At 49.3% G+C, this 15,210-nt stretch overlaps 1 protein-coding gene across 8 annotated transcripts in view; it reads left to right on the top strand.

Moving 5' to 3' along the window:
* The window catches only part of FXYD6 (FXYD domain containing ion transport regulator 6), a 39,869-nt gene extending 29,358 nt beyond the window's left edge, over window positions 1-10,511 (top strand). For 5 of the 8 annotated variants that reach the window (XM_074400667.1, XM_003923646.4, XM_010334491.3 and 2 more), the window contains exons 2-8: window positions 4,752-4,814; window positions 5,496-5,534; window positions 5,659-5,733; window positions 6,323-6,359; window positions 7,148-7,197; window positions 7,689-7,738; window positions 9,232-10,511. In XM_074400667.1, coding sequence (XP_074256768.1) covers window positions 4,757-4,814; window positions 5,496-5,534; window positions 5,659-5,733; window positions 6,323-6,359; window positions 7,148-7,197; window positions 7,689-7,717 — 288 coding nt within the window. In that variant the 5' untranslated portion in view covers window positions 4,752-4,756 and the 3' untranslated portion in view covers window positions 7,718-7,738; window positions 9,232-10,511. The remainder of the gene's footprint in view (window positions 1-4,751; window positions 4,815-5,495; window positions 5,535-5,658; window positions 5,734-6,322; window positions 6,360-7,147; window positions 7,198-7,688; window positions 7,739-9,231) is intronic. The other 3 variants (XM_010334492.3, XM_074400669.1, XM_074400670.1) reach the window with 2 other exon arrangements.
* The last annotated feature ends 4,699 nt before the right edge of the window (window positions 10,512-15,210 follow it).

The raw sequence follows: 15,210 nt of genomic DNA, 5'->3' as shown, positions 1-15,210 counted from the left end.
AAACCAGGGAAATAGAACACTCATTCACAATTAACATAAAACAGAAACATCTTGGAAACCAGGATTAGAGAGGAACTTTCAAAGCATTAGAAAAACTCCATTTAAAATCAGTAATAAGACTGTGAGTGTGTATGTGTTGTGTGTCTGTGTGTTTGCTATTGTTTTTATTCTACAATTCACTGGAATTCCTACCTGGTACACTAAGACAAGAAATAGAAATAAACAGTGTGAGAATTAGGAAGAAGGAACAACATCATTTAAAGATGATATATCTACCGAGAAAACCCAAAGGCATCTCTATATAAATCATTACAAATAATTTGAGAGTTTAACAAGATTATTGGATTTAGGATCAATATGTAAAAATCCATTGCTTTTCTCTCTACCAGCAAAAATTAGAAGATGACATTTAAAGCAGCAATTAGAAATTATAAGGCACTTAGGAATAAATCTAACAGAAAGTGTTCAAGACCTATATGAAAGCATTTATGGAACTTTATTGAAAAGGACCTAAACAAAAGATATATTTATGGAGAGGAGACTCAAGATCAGAAATATGTCATTTCTCTCCAGGTTGTTCTATTCATAGGACCATTGCAGTTCCCATGAAAATCCCAACGGCCTTAGATGCATTTGAAAAGCTGATTCTGAAATTTGAGGGCAAAAACAACCAAGAATAATAAAGACATTCCTGAGGGAAGGAGAGGGAAGAGGAGAAAAAAAGATGGAAGTGATTCCTTACCACGCAACAAAATTGCTACAAAGCTATCATAATTGAAAGACAGTGGTTTTAATGCAGTTCAGACAAATTGACCAATAGATCCAAAGAGAAAGCCCAGGAACAAATGCACACCAAATGGAAACCAGATTATGTGATGAAGGTGGCATGGTATATCATAAGGAAAGTGGGAGGCCGTCCACCACTGGTACCAGGTTACAGTAGCGGTTATCAGTATGGGAAAAAGTAAAACTAGACTCCTACCTCACACCATACACAAACATCAGTTTTGGATGTCAGAAAGATTTAAATATAACAGACAAAGCTTTAAGGTTTTTAGAAGAAAACTCTGATCTCAAGGTGAGAGAGGATGTCTCAAGACACAAAAATCATGGCATTCAATTATGTTAGAATTAAGAAATTCTGTTCATCAGAAGACAATTTTTATTTATTTATTTATTTATTTATTTATTTATTTATTTATTTTGAGACGGAGTCTTGTTCTGTCACCCAGGCTGGAGTGCAGTGGCACGATCTTGGCTCATTGCAACCTCCACCCCGTGGGTTCAAGTGATTCTCTTGCTTCAACCTTCCTAGTAGCTGGGACTAGAGGTACATGCCACCATGCCTGGCTAATTTTTGTATTTTTAGCAGAGACGGGGTTTCACCATATTGGTCAGGCTGGTCTTGAACTCCTGACCTTGTGATCCACCCACCTTGGCCTCCCAAAGTGCTGGGATTACAGGCGTGAGCCACTGCGCCCGGCTGACAATTTTTAAAAGTGAAAAAATAAGCCATGAACTGGACGGAGATATTTGCCATACTTAATGACAAAGAATAAGAGATAACAGAATAAGAAATAACAATACTAATGACAACTCATTTGAAAAATGGGTAAATTACATGAAAAACATGCCATTGACAAAGAAACAGGAATGGCAAATATACATGGAGAAAAATGCCCAGCTCCATTACAGCGTAATCACATTAAAACCATCTTTTACCTCTAGATTGGCAAAAACGAAAATATCTGACAACAGAAAATATCTACAACAGGTTGTAGAGTAATGGGGACAGTCATATGCAGCTGGTGGGATATCATCACAGAGATGACCACTGTAGAAAACAATTTTAAATCACACTGTGAAGTGTACAGTTTGTATACTCTACGACCCAGTGAATGACATCAGTCCTAGGCTTAAGTCTGGAACATAACTATTCAAACTGCTGAGTGTGACCCATTAAGTAGTCTGGACATGTTTTTTGTAAAGAAACAAACCGAATAGAAAATGAAGTATCTCATTTGTAGTAAGTGTTATTTTGTAATAGTTGTTTCTGGTGTACATGAATATGTGTTAGTGCTGCGTTGCAATGTAAAATATATTTTTTATGAGAGTGGTAAGCAAAGAGTAAAAAAACTGTGCCCTTAGAATTCTTGCATGTGTGCCCTGAGCAGTATACTCAAAGATGTCCACAACTCCATTGTTTGTATTATCATAAAATTGAGGGGGAAGAAACCAGACGTTTATTGGCAGGAGACTAGAACAATACAAGATCATTTTCCTGCATAATGGAATATTACACAGCACTGAAAATGAATGCACTATAGCTAAATGTAATAATGTCAGTGAACCACAGAAGCATAATGTTGAACAGAAAAAGCAAGTTTCCAAAAACTATAAACATATCATAAAGTTCAAAAAAGCTGCTACGCTAAATAACATAATATTTAGATATATGTATGTGTTAAATATATCTTTTAAACAAAGAGCAAGGTGAATATCCATATGGTGGAATATTATTCAGCCATAAAAAGAAATAAAGTACGAATACGTGAGCCCTGAAGACATTATGCTGATTTGAAAGTCAGACACAGAAGTTCATGTATTTAATTATTTCATTTATGTGAAATGTCCAGAATGGGCAAACCTCCTGAGACAAAAAGTAGATGAATGTTTTCAGGGTCAAAGGGAAGAGGAGTGGGGAGTGACTGCCAATGGATACTAGTTTCTTTTTGGGATGGGGAAATGTCTGAGAGTGGTGACAGATGCACAGCCTTGTGAATGTTCTAAAAACCATTGAGTTGTACACTTTAAAATGGCAAACTTTCTGGTGCGTTCATTGTATTTCTTTAAAGAACACTGACCACTTCGAGATACCTCTTAAGGTATCCTGAAGTGTGCAATTCAGTATTGTTAATTATGCCGTACAATGTTATATAGCAGATCTCTAGCACTTACTCATTTTGCGTTAACTGAAATTTTGTTATCTGTTGATTGGCAACTTTTTGAAAGAGGTGCAAGGGAATGATTAAAAATACATATTTTCGGCGAGGCACAGTGGCTCATGCCTGTAATCCCAGCACTTTGGGGGGCCGAGGTGAGTGGATCACCTGAGGTCCACACCTGAGGTTCAAGGCTGGCCAACATGGTGAAACCCTGCCTCTACTAAAAATACACAAAATTAGCTGGGTGTGGTAGTGTGTGCCTGCAATCCCAACTACTTGGGAGGCAGAGGCAGGAGAATCATTTGAACCTGGGAGGCAGAAGTTGCAGTGAGCTGAGATTGCACCATTGTATTCTTGCCTGGGTGACAGAGTGAGACTCAGTCTCCAAATAAATAAAGAAATTAAAAAATATATTTTCGGGGTACTGCCTACCTCTGGGAGAGAGGCAGGGGGATGAGGTGGAGGAAAACAGAGGTCAGTGCCACAGTCTCTGTAAAGCTCCCGTTCCTAAGCTGATGGTTTATGGATGTTTATATTATTACTATGCCTCATTAAATGTGTATGTTACATATATTTTTATACATATAAAATACTGTGTAGCATTCAAAGGAAATACAAGTGTGAAATGAGAAAGTTTTAAAAGCAAATTGCCTGCCTTCTGATAAAGGCTTTCTGAATCAAGGTTTGGGCCTTAACGTGCTGTAGATGCAGTCATTCTGACCCTTGGTGGCCGAGAGGTGAAGTGCAGTGGTGGTTGCTTGCTCAAGGCTAGGGGACAGTAATGACGGTGCTGAGGGCAATCAAGGTCCTGGACTAGGCGGATGTCCAGGGATTCAGGCCACTGCCGCTTTCAACCCACATGGAAAACAGCACCCAGCCTTGGGCTTTCCTGGTTCAGGTTCCTTTGCTGTCTCCTCTCTGGCTCTTGACTGTGCTCCTTTAAGCCCAGGAGTGAGGTGCGTGTCTAGCAATTGAAATCTATTCCTGGGTGCGACCTCCAGCCCCTGCCTCCTCCCTCCACGAGGATAGCTCACCTGGGGCCATCCAGCCAGAAACCAGGACTGATGAGCTCCTGAGCTGAGACCTCTGCATCCTCTGAGGAAGCAGAGGCCGGGGTGCTGAGGCTCAGGGAACCAACCTTCAAACTCCTTTTGTTGAATCAAACCACCTTTCTGGAGGATTCTGAAGCAAAGCCTGTGGGAAGAGTTGACTTAGGGACTTTTGAGGTGGGATGTGAGGGGTACCTGAAGGAGGGCTGTCAGTGCATCAGGGCGCAGGAAACCACAAGCCTCCTCCCCACCAAGCTGGCTAGAAGAGAGGGACATTGGTTTACTGGCCCCATTTAATCTGATATTAAGAGACACTTCTGGCTGGGCACCGTGGCTCACACTTGTAATCCCAGCACTTTGGGAGGCCAAGGTGAGTGGACCGCTTGAGGTCGGGAGTTCGAGAACAGCCTGGCCAACATGATGAAATCCCATTTCTACTAAAAAAATATAAAAAATTAGCCGGGTGTGGTGGCACACACCTCTAATGCCAACTACTCAGTAGGCTGAGGCTGGAGAATTGCTTGAACCCGGGAGGTAGAGGTTGCAGTGAGCCGAGATCGTGTGACTGCATTCCAGCCTGGGCAACGTAGTGAGACTCCTCTGTCTCAAAAAAAAAAAAAAGTCAACTGCTTGTGCTTATGTTATCTGAACCCTCACCCAGATGGGGATTTGACTTGGCCCCTGGTCAGGCTGATGCTTGGAGCTGATGGATGGAGGCTTCTTAGCCAGAGAATCATTTTCCTCCCTCTGTCCCCAGACGCCATGGAGTTGGTGCTGGTCTTCCTCTGCAGCCTGCTGGCCCCCACGGTCCTGGCCAGTGGTAAGTACCCCCCTGGGACCTGGCTGTGACAAGATGACAATGCTGTCAAGCCCTCTCTGCTGGAAGGTTCTGGGCCCCTTGGGACTTTAGGGCTGGGGGACTCTAAGGTTCTTCATGTCTGGTCAGGGGCCCCTCCCTTCAGTCAGCAGAGAAAGTCGTGGAGGCAGCAGCCATTTATTCACAGACCTCAACGCAGCCTGCCCCCTCTCCCTGCAAGGGTCCAGCAGGGCGTGGTTTTTAAGCCCCACAAGCTCACCGGGCCTCTGTGGACCTGTGGCCTGAACCCTGGGAGCCAGACCTCCACATCAGCCTCTAGACCGTGATTAGCCAGCGCTGACCTCATGCAAGTCACACGTCCTTCCTTGGTCTCGGTTTCTCTGTATGTCACAAGAGGAAAACTGGCCCTGCCTTCTGGGGATGATGTAAGAATGAAAAGGGGCAATGAACGTGGATGTTGCATGATTCAGAGCCTCAATGCCTTCCCTGCCGTCTGCTCTCAGGGTGTCCCTAACCCCCTAACTGGCAGGTCTGCCCTACTGCGCACGTCTGGGCATCTCTGCTTAATGGGTGCTGCTCCTCCGGAATCCCCTCGCGGGGACTGAGGTCTGTGAGTCAGGGTTGGGCATTTGGGAACCCGGTTGTGAAGCTTTCTTTCTCTTGACCACCTGTTTGTTTTTGCAGCAGCTGAGAAGGAGAAGGAAATAGACCCTTTTCATTATGGTGAGTGACGGTGACCCGGGGTGCGGAGGTCAGGGGGAGTGCAGCCCTGCCTGGCAGGGGGGATGGAGGGAACAGACACCCTCTCCCTGGCCTCTTCCTCTCTCACCCTTGGTTCCTTTGGCAGACTACCAGACCCTGAGGATTGGGGGACTGGTGTTCGCTGTGGTCCTCTTCTCGGTTGGGATCCTCCTTATCCTAAGTAAGTTTGTTCTTTTGCTCACTCTGTAAGAGCAATGACTGAGGCTGCTGAGCAGGTGGGGACAGTGTGAGAGCCTGGTTGGTCTCTTTCTTGGAGAGGAAAGGAGAGTGCCTGTCCTCCATGTCATCTTCATGACCCAATAGAGTGCTGGGCATGTAGTAAGTGCTCAGTAAAACAGTGATGCAGGAACAGAGAAAATGTGGTGTGACAATGAGCATAGATAGGGATGGGCAGGGCAGCTTCCCAGTGCTGGGTGTAGGGCATGAATGGGGCAGTCATGGAAGAAGGAGACAGCTGCTGCCCTAGTGTGTGAGGGATGTGCCCCCCAAGTTCATTTTTTCCACGTAAGCCTGATCTGCACAGATCTCCCTTTACTCACATCATGAAGAGGGCTGGGGGGTGTAGGTGTAACCATTCCAGCTGTGGGATGTATTTCCTTTGCCCCAGAAGAAGCTACCCCATCCGAGGGCCACTGCATGCAGCCATGCAAGCTGTGCACTGCCCGGGTCTAGGCGGTGCCATTGTCAGTCCCACGACCTGCTGTGGCCCAGCCAGAAGCATGACCTTGGATGGTTTCTTTGCTTTTCAGGTCGCAGGTGCAAGTGCAGTTTCAATCAGAAGCCCCGGTAAGGATGCCGTGGCAGGGGACATTGGGGGTGATATTAGGTGGGACTGGAGGGACCCCTGGTGTGTGACCCCTAAATGGGCATTCTCCTGGATTCTTCTCTCAGAGGCAGAACATGTGTTGGGGAGTAGGGGTGGAAGCTTGAGGACTGCCACGTAGACTCTGGGGCAAAGGAGAGGTCAGAACATTGCGGGTCAGCCCATCCTGTCTCTTCTGATATACGCAGGGGACGGGAAGTGCACGAGAAAGTTCTGGAAGCTTTTCTGGAGGCCCTTGGGACAGTTGCGCCTGGGAGAAAGGAAACAGGGCTTCCCGGCCTCTCTTGATGGCCAGGTCCTCTCGACAGGGCCTGCAACACGGCCCCCGCTTGTCACCTGTTCATGAGGCTCTTTGAGCTGAACAGACACATGGACCTTCTTTCTGCTCCCACGTAGAGGCCATGCCCCATTCATTTACTACAATAGCCAAGGGTAACTTGGACTCGAGCAGTCCAAAACCTGTGGCAGGACACACCCAAGCTCCCAAGTGGCCCTAGCTCCCCGCTTCCCAGGACTCGGTAGAAGTCGAGGGCTGGCATTGAAGGGTGCCTGTAAGTTCACTCTGAGTCTGACCCTTCAGTCCAGACCTCTCCCTCTGCCCCATGCACCCCACAGAAGAGGGAGCTCCAGCCCTCAGAGCACTGGGAGGAGCCTGGCCCCAAGAGGCTATGCCCCAGCAAGGAGCAGAGCACTGCTCTCTGGGTCTGCCCTGGAGATCTCTGACGGGGCTGTGCCTCTCTTTCTCCCGCAGGGCCCCAGGAGATGAGGAAGCCCAGGTGGAGAACCTCATCACCGCAAACGGTAACTGTCTGCGACCACCTGCCCAGATGGAAAAGAGGGAACAGAGAGAACCCTCTGTGGCTCAGGAAGGGACTGTTGCCAGGTGCATGGCCTGCTATCGCCAGCCAGACGTGCTCCAGCAGTGCCAGGAGGGGAGTCTCCAGGGCCTCTGTGGCATTGCCACCAAACAAGATAGCTACTACTAGTGGCACCTGGCATTTACAGAGTACCTGCTTGTGCCAGGCACAGACCCCATATCATTGAATGGGCACACAGCCCCATGGGTAGGCATCACTGTCCGCATTTTATAACTGAGGGTCTCAGAGAGGTTACCAGGTTCCTGTAAGCAGCAAGTAGCAGGGCCAGGATTGAACCCAGATCATTCTGACTCAAATCCTCTGCATGTCACCTCTTTGCTCTCCCAGAGTCAGGCATAGACACAGCTGCTGTTGGGGGTGGCCCATTGGGGTGAGGAGTCTATGCACTGTAATCCATTCTGGTTTTCTTTCCAGCAACAGAGCCCCAGAAAGCAGAGAACTGAAGTGCCGGCCTCAGGTGGAAGGTGAGCTGCTCACTGTGCCCCTGATGCCATCACCGCATGCATCGGAGCCTGGGCAGGGTTTTCAGGCAGGAAGGATGGGGATAGCTTTTGCAGTGGACACAGCCTTTATTATGGGCCCTGCCGTGAGGAGCCTTCAGGAATCCGAAAGAGGCAATGACAGAGATCAGGACCAGAAACACCCGAGATGCCCCACACATGCGCATGGGGCTTCCACACAGCCCAGTGGTCCAGTTCACAGGGCGCCATCCCAGCTGCCACATGCAGAGAATTAGTTAGTGAAATGCTCCTAATCTCTAAGTAGCATAAAGATAATGGCTTTCCGTGGTGATTTAGAAAGTGCTTTAGGGCCACTTCTGTTTTAAACACCTTATTATGAAACTTTCCAACCCTACCCAAAAATAGAGCAAATAGTATATGATCCCTCCCTCTACATTTAGGGACACTGATTTTAGTGTCTCTTTCCATTGTTCATTGTAGGGACACAGGAGAGTAGTAACTGACAAATGCTGTACAGTTTTTAGAGTGCAGCCACACACACAGACTCACTCAAGTCTGCCAGAAAAAGTGGATGGGACAGGTGGGGCTTTAGCCCATTTATAGATGAAACCAAGGTGAGGGGGGCTAGTCCTGTGGAGAGTGACAGCCTGGACTGAACTCAGGCCTCTGTGGCTGTGGGTCAGCCCCACTGCTGCTCCCTCCCTCCTGTGTATCTTACTTTATGACATGCCCTGGAATATCCTAAGGGAAAAGGTTTGTCTTTTGTCAGTTCACTTCTGCTTTTTTTGTTTCCCCATATGAATAAGGCCTCACAGAAAGGTATATTAGTGTATCTTAGATTGTAAGTTAAAAGAGATTTCTGGATGATGGTACCCGACACACCAGCTTCTACTGTGGTTGTAACAATACTGCATGCCTGTATAGCATTTAAATTTTTTCCTAAGTGCTTTTGCATCCTCCTGGCAGCCCGTGATGGGCAGAGCAGGGCTCATTACACCCGTCTTCTGGATGGGGCTCTCAAAGGCAAGTGATCACCCAAGTGTGAATGGAGGAAGATCCCAATGTAGGAGGCAGATGCCCTTCCTGGTAGCTTGGTGTTCTATTTCGCCACAGACTGGGAGTCTATGGGAAGGCTCAGAGGAGGCAGCCTGGACATGAAATGTCTTCTCATTTGTTTTCAAACTCGTTCTTTCTCAGAAGCCTTTTCTCCTAAGGCTCAGGACTGTGAGCAGCCATTGGGGAGGTCCTGAGTTTAACAACTCCCTTTCTGTGTCTGTCAGGCTCCAGCCCTGCTGGGAGAGCCTTCCTCTGATCCGCCCCCACCCCTTGCTTTCCTCTCCTTTCTCTACCTCTCTCACTTCACTGGGAATGTGGGGCTCAGAAGGGCTGTCCTTCCAGGCAGTTCAGTGGGCAAGTGCTCAAGGCAGGGAGAGAGGCAGATAAGGGTACCAGAGGAGAGCTAAAGTGTTTTTAATTGAAGTTCTCCTCCTCCTCAGCCTCCAGAACCTGAAGGCCACTGCTTGAACCTTTGGATGCAAATGACGCTTAAGAAAGCCGGTCACTTCAGCAACAGCTCTTTCCCCAGGAGAAGCCAAGAACTTCTGTGTCCCTGCCTTCCTCTCCCCTCTAACGCCATTCCTCTACCTGATAATGCAACTAACACTGGCCTCCCCACGCAGCCTGCGGCCCCGCCCACCTCCTGTGATGCGTCTGTGTGTGAGTGTGTGTGTTTGCTGACTGTGGTCTTCGTGGCTACTCGTTCGTGGATGGTATTGTGTTTGTTAGTGAACTGTGGACTCGCTTTCCCAGGCAGGGGCTGAGCCACATGGCCATCTGCTCCTCCCTGCCCCCGTGGCCCTCCATCACCTCCTGCTCCTAGGAGGCTGCTTGTTCCCCGAGACCAGCCCCCTCTCCTGATGGAGGGATGCATAGGGTAAGAGCACGGGCAGGAGTCTTCAGTCATCCTGGGACCTGGGAAGGTTTGCAGCACCTTGTCATCATTCTTCATGGACTTCCTTCATGCCTTCAGCAAGAACCTCACTTCCTTATCGCACCCTGACCCCGGTCTGAAGGTCTTTTAGCAATTGAAGATACAAAGCAAGTTGCTGGTGAGCCCAGCGTTGACTTCAGGCAAGCTCTGCCCTTCCATGGTTAATTTCTTCCTGGGGGCTTCCACGAATAGTCCCCATCTGCCCCTTCACAGAATACCCGGGATTCCAGACCCAGGGCTTCTACTCTGCCCCTGGGGAATATGTCCCCTGCATATCTTCTCAGCAATAACCCCATGGCCTCTGAGACTCTACCCCTCCCAACCTTCCCTGCTTCTGAGATTTCAATCTACAGCCCAGCTCATCCAGATGCAGACTCCAGTCCCTGCAATTGGGTCTCTGTCAGGCAGTAGCTGAGGGATTTCCATTCCGTTGGGGCCAGCACACTGGGATGGGTGGAGGGACAGAAGAAGCCTTTGCTTCTCTGCTCACGTCTCCTTGGATGGGCAGCAGAGGAACTCCTGCCTCCTTCGCTCTGCCTGTTGGTGGTCAGAGCGGTGAGCGAGGTGGGTTAGAGACTCGGCAGGCTCTGTGCAGCCCCTGGGAATGGTGAGAGGTTGAAGGTCATAACGAGAGTGGGAACTCAACCCAGATCCCACCCCTCCTGTCCTCTGTGTTCCCGTGGAAACCAGCCAAACCGTGCGCTGTGATCCATTGCTGTTTTCTGTGTCGTGATCTATCCTCTCAACAATGACAGGAAAAAGGAATAAAACATCCTTTGTTTCCTAGTGGCTCAGAGGTGCTTTCCTTTCCTTTCTGTGAAAGAGCTTGAGTGTTGGTAGTTCTTGTGGAACCCACAGGGCCAGAGGGAGTCCATCCATGGTCAGAGGGAGAAAGGAAGGACTGGAGAGCCAGCCATGTAGACATAGGACCACTTCAGTTGCTGTCACTGTCACCTCCTCCCCACTTATCTTCCCTCCCTTTCCTTTTCCTCCTTTACCCTCCTCCCCTCCTGCTCAACCCTTCCTCCCCCACCTCCCCACCATTTCTCTTCCTCCCTCCTTCTCTCCCACCTGAGCACTGGGCTCAGGCCCCATCCCGCAGAGGATCTGTTCATTGCACACCGTCTTGGAGCACAACAGGGAGTCACAATGGCTTCTCCAAGTGTGCACTGGCCTGGAATAAACCGTCCTAACATTCCTCTTTGGTCAGTTCTGGGGCCACTACCTAAGGACTTGAAAAGAGAGCCCCGGGTGGTGTCTCCTACCTATAATTCCAGCACTGGGAGGCCGAAGCAGGAGAATTGCTTGAGGCCAGGAGTTCAAGACCAGCTAGGCAACATGGTGAAATCTTGGCATGGTGGCGAGCACCTGTGGTCGCAGCTACTCAGCAGGCTGAGGCAGGAGGATTGCTTGAGCCCTGGAGTTCCAGGCTACAGTGAACCATGATTGTACCGCTGCACTCCAGCCTGGGCAACAGAATGAGACCTTGTCTCTAAAAAGAAAGATGGGATCAAGGGAGTGACAGGGTGGGTGACGTGGGTTACGAAATACCTGCTCCTCTGTGGAGCCTTCTTAGGTGTTAGGTAGAATTGAGTCCCTTCCTTTTTTTTTTTTTTTAAGATGGAGTTTTGCTCTTGTCGTTCAAGCTGGAGTGCAGTGGCGTGATCTTGGCTCACTGCAACCTCTACCTTCTGGGTTCAAGCGATTCTCCTGCCTCAACCTCTCAAGCAGCTGGGATTACAGGTGCCCTCTACCATGCCCGGCTAATTTCATTTTTAGTAGAAACGGGGTTTCATCATGTTGGCCAGGGCGGTCTTAAACTCCTGGCCTCAAGTGGTTCACCCACCTCGGCCTCCCATAGTGTTGGGATTACAGGTGTGAGCCACCGCACCCCGCCGAATCCCTTCTTTCTTGTGCTCCAGTCACACTTGTTTGCTGCGTTTATATTCACACTTCATACTTGGCATCCAGACTGTGGCGCCCAGGCAGGTAATGCCAATATGTGAATCCGCTGTAGTGACGATGGGGCGTGGGGCCTGCAGTCACCTACAGCATCCTCCCAAAAACATTCTGATTCAGCTTTCTGAAAAGCACTGTTGGCCAAACAAACACAGATGTGGGCAGCTTCTACATGGAGGTTGCCTGTGTGCAGCTTCTGCCTCTGGTGTTAAGTGTTTTTATTTATGTAATTCCTGGAGGTCAAGGAGTGTGTCTGCTCTACAGAAGCCTGGAACATCTTAGGGTCTCAAAAAAAGAATCAACCCCTGGAACACCTTCATGTCTTCCATCTTGAAGCCAGCCCTTAAGGAGCGGGACCCTCTGGGCCCATCTCCTTTCAGCGTCACCTTCTAAGACCCCAGTGACCTGGCACCTGAAGCTATAGCAGGAGACAGAAGCCAGTGCTCCCTGGGGTTCAGATGGGGCCTGGGAACCACCACCTTCCCTGCCCAGTGGCCATGCAGGCCCTGAGTCTGCCTGGATTCCACAAGTTGTTTCGAACCGAAGAACTGCACGGATCCACTTGCTGGGTACCTTCTCTTTGTGTGCTCTTGCTTCTGCCTTCAGTCCCCTAGGCCACTGGAGAGATTCAGGCTTTGGCCAGGCGCGGTGACTCATGCCTGTAATCCCAGCACTTTGGGAGGCTGAGGAGGACAGATCATAAGGTCAAGAGATTGAGACCATCCTGGCCAACATGGTGAAATCCTATCTCTACTAAAAATACCAAAATTAGCTGGGTGTGGTGGTGCACACCTGTAGTCCCAGCTACTCGGGAGGCTGAGGCAGGAGAATTGCTTGAACCCAGGAGGCAGAGGTTGCAGTGAGCTGAGATCGCGCCATTGCACTCCAGCCTGGTGACAAAGCAAGACGCCATTTCAAAAAAAAAAAAAAAAAGACTCAGGCTGGAGATCAAGCTCAAGCTGTCAACCCAGTGATCATGGTGATTAAAACATCTGGTCACAGCTAGCCCTGGTAAATGAGCTCATTGTTCGGGAACACTCGTGATGCATCAGGGAATCAGCAGGTCTTGCTGCAATTTCAGAGCAAGGCTAGACTGAGACCCTTAGAGGCCCCAGGCATGCAAAGCATTGTGTGTACCGCCCCTCACATACATACATCGTTAAAAACAGAACATTAAACTTCAGCATAGGAATAAGGAAGTCCAGTGGGGAGGTTCTCACTTTGCTCATCATAATTCTGTTAAGAGTAAGGAATGATGGTCAGCATGTCTAGCACATCTACAAATGGGTATCCTTACTTTGCCAGCCTCTAAGTACCTGCTTAGTTTTCCTCCTAGTAATCCAGCTGTATTCTGAGATCAGTCAGAGATTCCCATTTTATGGATTCTTTCTGATGCATTCGTGGCTGGTCCAGGTTACACAGTTTGGGTGGGAGCGGGGAAGGAGCTAGGACTTGACCCCGGGCTGTCTGTCCACAGCGCTTGACAGCACATGGCGTCACCTCCTTCAGAAGGCAGATGCTCAGATGAAGGGACAGTGATCGGATGGCTCCCAAGACCGCACCTGGAGCATGGCTGGTCCCTTCAGGAGATAAATTAGCTGGACTGTGCTCCAGGGAGTCTCCTGTGGGAGTCGAATGGTCTGGAAACAAGACACATAAAGAACAATCGAAGAAATGACGGTCAACATCGTAATCATTAAAAAACAAAAGCAGCTGACATTTATGGAGCGCTTAATATGTGCTTGGCTGAGGACTTCACGCAGATCAACTGCACCAGAGCTCTTAGGGCTATGAATCTCCATAAGGAGGACCAGTGTGTCTGCTCAGCCTCCAGGCATGTGGCATTGGTTTGCAGCTGTGATTTGGTTGAATGAGGCAAACGTAGCTTGACTGAATAGAAAAACTGACATGCTATGTCATTTCCCAGAAGGTAAAACCGAGTCCCCTGGTTCGCAGTGACCTCAGGTGTCCTGCACGTTTTGCTTCCCAATGACTCCCCCTGCTCCCCACTCCATTCCAAAGATCTTCATGTCTGTTTGCATGGAGGTACTTTTTGTTACTTCCCGCCATGGGGTAAGAATAGGTCAATCTGCCTTCTGAGTCCCCAGGTGCTGTGGCCCGCCTACCTCTCTGGTGTTTTTAAATTTTTTTTCAAGATGTAGATTAGAACTTGCCAAATTGTTTTTGGAAGAGAGTCAGAGGCAGAGTGCAAGCTGCAGGGAGCGATGTGGGGGAAGTGCCAGGGGAAGCACACCCCAAGGTCACTGGGCTGTTGGCCCCTTCCTCTGGGAGGAGGGCTTTACGTTGCCTGCAATCATGGGTTTGGCCAGGTAGCTGGGCAAAGCAGGGGTGGGAGAGTGCTCCAGCTTTGTCTGGTTCACCCCACCTTGTCCCTGGCTACTCTGCCTCACCCTGGGCCCAGCGAGAGAGAGAGGTCAGGTGTGTTTGCCTGAGCCAGGGGAGGAGCTTTGGAAAAACCTGTCTCCAGGCTACAGAGAGAAGGAATGGCCACTTCTCTCCATTAGTGTGATTCATTGCTGTCACGGCTGAGCTCCAGGGGGGCAGACTCAGCCGGCTCAAGCCAATCAGCTGCTGATTTGATGGGGCCAGCCCAGCCCCGGGCCTGGTTGCACAACAGTGGGGCGCCTGCCAAGGCAATGATGGCAGAGCAGGTGATGTTGTGGTCACATGTCCTGAAGGACCTAGGTGGCAGGGACTGCTGGGGGTGGGCCCCCCACACCATCCAGAAGAGGGGGTTCCTGCCTCTGAGCCAGGCTTGGAGGCAGTCTGGTGGAGCCTTAGGTCCAGAACATTCCCGAGGTCGCCCTCTGCTCTCTAACTGTGTGAGCTTGGGCAGACCCCAGCCTCTCTATCAGTTTCCTTTTCTGGATAATCGAGTCCTTTCTCACTCTGGGGTCAGCTGGGCCTTCTGCTAGCTGTGTAACCCTGGAAAAGCCACCTAAGCCTCAGCTTCATCACCTATCAAATAAATGCATCCAAATCTTTTCTGTTATCTCACAGGGTCAAAGTGATACACTGGACATTAAAGCACCATGAAAATTCTCCATGTAGCTATTATGCTAGTCATGTTGGCGTTACTGTTTCCTTATCTCCTCATTCTCTGGTGGTCAGGTTTCCCTTGTCTCTGTTAGACCTGGGTTCACGTTCTGACTGGTTCGCAGACCACCTGCAGTGTCCTCTGTAAGATGGGCATCACACAGCCTGCCTAAGTTGTTGGGAGGCTCTAAGCAGCTCTTTGGAACCACTGAGACCACAGAAGAGGTGGAATTGCTGCCAAGTGTGGAGAGTGGGTACCAGGCTCAGTGCAGATACAAACATTTAACAGCTTACCCGACCTGAGGCCTCAGGAAGTCCAGGAACTTGGCAATCTGGGCTATAAATGAAGAGAATGATCACACGGCCACATGCCAGCCATTCAGGCCATGTCAGTGGCATCCAGAAGGTCGTGGAGGGAAGGAAAGAGTAGCCAGGGGTGAACTTGCTCCACGAGGTCTTCCTGGAGGCA

This window comes from Saimiri boliviensis, chromosome 6, assembly GCF_048565385.1.
Source record: "Saimiri boliviensis isolate mSaiBol1 chromosome 6, mSaiBol1.pri, whole genome shotgun sequence".
Taxonomy (NCBI): domain Eukaryota; kingdom Metazoa; phylum Chordata; class Mammalia; order Primates; family Cebidae; genus Saimiri; species Saimiri boliviensis.
This window is presented reverse-complemented; position numbering and strand designations above follow the sequence as displayed.